The sequence below is a fragment of the Lathamus discolor genome, chromosome 6 (assembly GCF_037157495.1).
Source record: "Lathamus discolor isolate bLatDis1 chromosome 6, bLatDis1.hap1, whole genome shotgun sequence".
NCBI lineage: Eukaryota > Metazoa > Chordata > Aves > Psittaciformes > Psittacidae > Lathamus > Lathamus discolor.
In genome coordinates this window covers 8132570-8138960 of record NC_088889.1, presented here as the reverse complement: position 1 = coordinate 8138960, position 6391 = coordinate 8132570, and the positions used below count along the sequence as shown (strand labels likewise).

Sequence of the window (6391 nt, the reverse complement as noted above, 5' to 3'; positions counted from 1 at the left end):
CAAAAGCTGCTCTTTCTGAGACAGACCCACACAGAAGGGGATCCCACACAGAGGGAGAGGTCCTTCACCTCAGTTCTTCCCATTCAGTTTATTGACAAGACAAGCCCGCTCCAAGCAGATTGCCCAGGCAGGGCGAACACAAGCAGGCTGCAGGTCAACCTCAGCGCCATGAGGTGGGAGACAGTGCTCTCCAAAAAACCCCTGTGCTGCCTGGCTTTATGATAGCGCAGCTGTACAAAAGGAGAAAAATCAAGTGCTTAAAAAAAGAGGTTGTCCCATCACCATCACTGTAGCCACAGAATGGTCCAGAGAAAGAGGTGGCCAGGGTCCCTCCACGCATGTAGTGTCCATCATTCACAGCTAGGTCTGTTAAAAATATTACATACACCCCCCTCCCCACCCTGCAGAACGGGAGCTTCTCATTGATGGTTTGAAAATTAGACATTATCAACATCCCTCCCAGCCTGCTTGCCCTCCTTAGAAATGTCCAGCCACAATCTTCACAGAGAACAATCATCATCTTCTCATCAGCCCCAGTTATAGAAATAGATTTTCTGCCAAGCAGGCAAGTAATCCATCAGTGGCCCTGAAACGAGAGAGCAGAGGAATCACGCATAGAAAGGCAAGAATTTCAAGCTATATATACAAGCTATACATATATCCCCCCTGTCATGATACCAAACAATCCCAAACCTCCAGCCTAACCCAAGAATAGAACAGTTACTTTTGTCAAGATGGGAGACAACTTTGGGATGTGGCGGCAGAGATCAGAGCAGCACCAAGCGGGGTGTGAAACATGGCCATGGTATGGGACACCACTCCCTCAGAGCTGACACATCCAAGATTGAGTGGGAAGGGGGGTCTACAATGTGCAAGGCGAAAACCTGGATGCAGTGAGTCAGGAGGACACTGCTGTGGCACAGGGAAGACAACTCAGCAATAACAAGCAGGTGCAGACACAGAAGCAACTGCTGTAGAGTGTAAATGCTTATGTAGCACATGGCTTAATGCAGGCTTCAAAGCCTCTCTGAAAGCACTAAGTGGAAGGAAGCAGCTCCTGAGCTAGACAACTTTGTGACCTCCCAAAAGAAAGGACGATGCCATGATGCCAAGGTGATCTAAAGCCACATCACTGTCCTGAATCACTCCACAAAAGGCTTCATATCAGCAGTGAAGATGGGGAGGTGGAATTCCGGCCCATAATCACAGAATCACAGAATCCCAAGGGTTGGAAGGGACCTAAAAAGATCATCTAGTCCAACCCCCCTGCAAGAGCAGGGTAACCTACAGTACATCACACAGGAACTTGTCCAGGCGGGCCTTGAATATCTCCAGTGTAGGAGACTCCACAACCCCCCTGGGCAACCTGTTCCAGTGCTCTGTCACTCTTACAGTAAAGAAGTTCTTCCTGATGTTAACGTGGAACTTCCTATGTTTCACCTAATAAAGAGATTCTCTGGTGAAAGACTAGAAGATAGACCTGGTTCGGCCCTTAAATTGCCTGGGTCAGTACCCCAAGGCACCCGTTTACCCCTCGTGTCTGCACTGCAGACTGGGAATGGATCAAGGGTTCAGAAATGGGGCTGCGAAGCAGGGCTCTGGTGAAGTGCAGAAAGGGAACCCAAGAGAACAGGCCGAGGTGACAGAGACCAAGCTCTGCAGCCCAGGAGGGCACACAGAGGTTTACCACTGTGGTCAAGCCAGGAAGCAGTTCATCCTTTCCTGTTCCAGTCTCAAACAGGGTGCGCCCGTGCTAACCATTTGACGGACTCGGGTTGGAAACCAATTGACAAATGTTCTGCCCGATTTTCCTCCACCCAACAGGAGCAGGGATATAGCAGTGGGGCCCACTTACGTGTGACAAAGCCAACTCCAGGCACGTAATCAGCCAGCAGGCGCAGGAGAAGGAGGATCCTGCCCCTAGGGAGGGAAAGAGTATGAACAAGTCCAGCAGGACACCTCCTGCCCCAGCTGTTGAATGCACAAACAGCAATGGCAGCTGTTACACAGGGGCTCAGATTAACCTGGTCACAAGCACCCAGACCTCTTCAGATCTACTCACCCTGTCCCCTGATGCTATTTCTGTTAAAAAGGAAATTTTCAGCAAAAGCCCAGCAGGGGCCCCTTACTCTGAGTATCGGTCATAGAAAGGAGATCTCAGCAGGTAATACAGCAGTAGGATGGTTCGTCGCCTCAGCTCCGCTCGCTCTCGCCTGTTCAGGTCTTTCAGATCACTCAGCAGACTCAGACTGGAAGGAGAAGGGCACAGAGCTAACTCACAGCAAAAGCAGCCAGCAAGGAGAAAGTGCATTTCTAAATGCTCTCCCTTCTCAGCTCCATGCAGAGCAGGCTGCATCAGCTCAAGCAGAGAGCATTCTACATGTTGCAAAAGACACCTACACGTGTCAATCTCCCAACTAAAGACCAGCCCCTGCATGTATTTCTCTCAGTGGGGCCTGCCCAGGAATGAAGAGCAAGTGTGATGCTCAGTTACCACCAACTTCAAGCACTCACAAAGCCTCTTCCTCAGACTGACCTTGAGATGTCCAGGACTGCTGAGAGGAGCCAGGGTTTCCACGATCTCTGGCCCCACACTCCTAAACTCAAGACTAGGAACACACAGTCAAGGAATGGAAAGAATCAGAGACCCCTAACAGGAGGCATGCAGACAAGCACCCTGTGGGTGCCAGCAAAGAACTTTGCTGAGTGCAGAATACACTAAGGCAGTGCTGGGGTGGGGCGGGGGGGGGGAAGAAAGGGGCTGGAGGACTTGCCCCACAACTCCAGCAGCTGAGGCAAGCCTCTAAGGTGTAAAAGAAGGCAGGAGTCCTGAGGCCCTGCCTAAGCAGAGCAGGGCAGAGAGAGAGGAGCCTGGCATGGCAGTGCCCTGCACCAGGGCTTGAACCCATCCACAGCCAGAGCAGGATACGGTGGAGCAGAGGACGGGCAATGTACAGGGATTCTGCGATGGTTTCTTGAAGACCCAGAGGGGTGGGAGGCTGGTTCATCTCCTCTGCTCTTCGGCTCTGCGACTCCTCCCTCTGCTGGGGGGACCCCCAGTGCCGGGACTGCAGGGATGGGGCTGAAACAAGCACATCAGGTCAGCAACACAAGTAAAACCTTCCTCCCATGCTTCCCTGCACCACCACCCTGCTGCTTTCCGCACTGTCAAAGCGTGAAATGGGAATGCTTGAAGAGCTGAGCACACAGCAACTGTTGGCTGACCTGCACTCTCACAGCCTTGCCGCCAGAGGGGACAGAGCAGGGAGAGGTACTTGCAAGGTCTGTGCTTCCTAAAGCATAATAAGGCTGAAGAGCTGTTTCCCTGTTGCTTTCATATCCCCCCACCCACAGTGACTGACAAGGTAGGTCCCAATAGAAGGTTCTGCTCTTTACGGCCCACACCCAGGTGCCAGAGCAGAAACAGCTCAGGAAAGGACAGAAAACAGGTTCAGCTACTTACTGCTCTGAAGAGAGCGCACAACACGGCTGGAACGCTTGCCAACATAGGTCTGATCCTTCCCTGAGGAGTTGTCTTCCATGCCTGCAGGAGAAAACAGCCACAGGGGTGAGTCTTCAAAAGCAAGTGCCTGACCCCAGAGCTGGCAGCACTCTTCCCTACACTGCCAGGCTGAAAGTTTGATCTGGTGCAAACCAGACCATGCTGAAGGGGCTAACGCTACACATGAGATGAAATCAAAATCTGCCTGGCATCACCCAGGCCTAGGATCTCTTTCCTCACTGCCAGACCAGGGGACACACAGCTTGACTCACAGTTCAGCCAGTGGCTCACAGTTCCAGCCTTAAGACTCCTCAACCCCCTCCTTCCTGACTGGAGGCCAACCCTGTCACTATGCTAATTCGTGCTCTGCAGAGGGTGGAAAGTTCAGTGTAGGTCAGCCTCGTGTACTGAAGTCTTACAGCTCCCTGTGCCACCCAAACTGCTGCTTTGATGAGTAATTCCCAGCAGGACAAGACATGTGGCCCAGTGAGGCACCAAGCCAACGATGGAGCTCCATGGGCTCACCTTGGGGGTGGAGAGGCTGCTGCTCCCTGTTCAGCGGCACGATGGGAGGAGACATCTGGATGCCACCTTTGTACCACAGCAGGAGCAGGAGGCGAAGGATGGCTCTGTGAGCAGACACGTGGAAGCCTTCAATACCAGGCTACGGAGGTGAGGTCCTGGTGCGCTGGGAAGGTGGCTTCCACAGAAGAGGGAAACACTCAGGTCTGCTCAGGGCAACTGGCAAGGTGAGAGGGGGAAATGTCCCCTTCTGTGGCACAACACCCACCAAACTGTGGGGCTCCTAATTCCCCCAGCCTCAGGGACTGCCAGCTCAGTCCTGCTTGGGCTTTTTCCAGGGGTACTGCTGAGACCCCTCCAGATCCCCTTTCCAAGCACATGCTGCCCCTTCCCCTCTGCCCGCAGCACTTACTTAGCCAGCTGGATGATGACAATGACGGTCCACCGGCCCATCTCCCCCCAAACCCTGGCTGTCCCCATCTCTGCAAAGACCTCCACGCATTCTAGCACACTCAGCCAGGTCAGCAGCTTCTGCTGGGGCAGCGACTGCAAAACACAGAAGGGAGGAGGGGGACAGGATGCAGGTTCTGCACGGGAATTAAACAGGGCAGAAGTACAGCCCAGTCTCATGGGGCCCTCAGAAATAAGCACAGGATGGGCTTGGAAGTCACAACCCCAGAAACAAAAAGCTGTGCCCCCCCTACAGCCAGTCTATGCACAAGCCCAAGACACCAGTGTCACACAGAGCCACTACCCTAGAAACAGGGAAAACATCACAGCTGTGTCTTGGATTGCCTTCTACCCCAGCTGGGACAGCAGGACTGTCTCCTGGTTGTGGCACTGTGCCCAAACTCCACAGCAAAACTTTCCTCTTCCTTGTCCCAGAGCTGGACTACACAATGAATCTCCTTTCTTGTTAGAGTTGATAAGGGTGTATGGTCAGAGCAGAGGGAAGGGGATTCAAAGTCACACCAGAATGAATGCCTGCTGAATACAGCACCAGTCTAGATTCCAGGCATGAACCACAAGACAGCGAACGCTTTTCCAGTCTGGGTCCCTGCTTCCCACACAGGAACTTGTTGGTGCCACAACCCCAGGACTAACTCATTGAAAAGCTCCAATGAAAGCAATACAGCTGAACTTCACATCAGCCTTTCACAACCGGGGAAGTAAACCTTCCACACTGCTGTTTGTCACATGCCTGTCGGTCCAGCCAAAGAGCTGTCTACACCCAAACCCACACAGCAGGCAGGCTTGCAACACGAGAGGCCTGTCTGGGAAAAAATGCCCTCCTCCTCATGCCCCCAAAGGGTCTCACAAGCACTGGGAGCCAGCCTGGGGCTTTTGCAAGAGAGACACAGAAGCAAGGTGCTTACATTTGGCGTGTTCAATACCGTATGGAAAAGTCTACAGGACGGAATGAGAGCTTCAGCGCTCCAGAGCCACTGCCCTGGCACAGCGACAGTTATGTGGCAACACCTTTGCCCAGCTCAAGTTCTGACCTCAAACAAAACCAGCAAAGCTCCCAGTGCAAGCCAGGGACTGATGTTGTGGTCCAGGGAGTGTTCTGGCCACTCCTCCAAGCCCGGAGCTTGGGCAGGGCATTCAGATGTTGCCTCCGGCCTCTACATACCTGACAGCAGAGAGGCCACAGCAAAACCTGTTAATTTCTACAGACACTCCCCGAGATCCTCTACAAGAAAGCATGTGGCCCACATCCTCCTGCACACTGCAGCCTTACCACGGGCAAGCTCTGCTGCAGCTCCTTTCGGATAATCCAGTCGTTCAGCAGCACCAGGAGGTTGGAGGCAGAGTACACTAGACAGGGAGGAAAGGCACGCCTCAGTTACGGCGTGCACAGAACGCAAACCAGCCGGGCACTACTGCCTCTTCCCTGGCGGGGGACGGGAGCAAAGAGCAGCGAGCCGCGCAGGGGCTGCGGGCGGCACACGGCACAAAACACCGAGGGAGGGGGGGATCGGCTGCCACCTACCCAGCTCCGACAGCGCGTGTGAGTCCGAGAAGCGACCTGCGAAGGGAGGACAGCGGCTACCAGCCGGCTCCCGGCCGCGGAGCCCCGCAGCGCGGGGGCAGGCGCCTCAGCCCCGGCCCGGCCCCGGCCCCGGCCCCGGCCCCGGCCCCATCCCGCACCTGGCAGCAGGTAGGACAGGCCCCGCACGGTGCCCTCCAGCTGCGCCGTGGCGGCCGGGTGCCGCCGCACGTACTCCTGGTAGCGCTGGCACAGCAGGCGCAGCCGCCCCACCGGACCGCGGACCCCGACCGGCTCCGCCGCCGCCGCCGCCGTCGCCGCCATGGCTCCCTCAGCACCGCGCTTCCGGACACCGCCACCGCGCCTGCGCGCCAGGC

The 6391-nt window shown here is 55.0% G+C and overlaps 1 protein-coding gene across 1 annotated transcript; it reads right to left on the bottom strand.

Annotated features, from left to right (window-relative positions):
• Positions 1-69: 69 nt before the first annotated feature.
• Positions 70-6387, bottom strand: PEX16 (peroxisomal biogenesis factor 16). Its single transcript, XM_065686428.1, has 11 exons — positions 6176-6387; positions 6018-6053; positions 5766-5842; positions 4437-4570; positions 4028-4131; positions 3464-3544; positions 2930-3082; positions 2537-2609; positions 2130-2249; positions 1856-1920; positions 70-586 (listed from the first exon to the last, which is right to left on the bottom strand). Exons 1-11 carry the CDS (start codon positions 6336-6338, stop codon positions 528-530), a joined length of 1065 nt encoding a protein of 354 aa, XP_065542500.1. The 5' UTR covers positions 6339-6387; the 3' UTR covers positions 70-527.
• Positions 6388-6391: the final 4 nt, after the last annotated feature.

Excerpts from the sequence above, each read along its gene's own strand:
- PEX16 (XM_065686428.1), bottom strand. The coding sequence starts at position 6,338 with ATGGCGGCGACGGCGGCGGCGGCGGCGGAGCCGGTCGGGGTCCGCGGT. Across the intron at positions 4,132-4,436 it reads GTCATCATCCAGCTGGCTAA|AGCCATCCTTCGCCTCCTGC; the intron begins GTAAGTGCTGCG and ends GTCTGCTCACAG. Across the intron at positions 1,921-2,129 it reads TTCTATGACCGATACTCAGA|GGGCAGGATCCTCCTTCTCC; the intron begins GTAAGGGGCCCC and ends TTCCCTCCCTAG.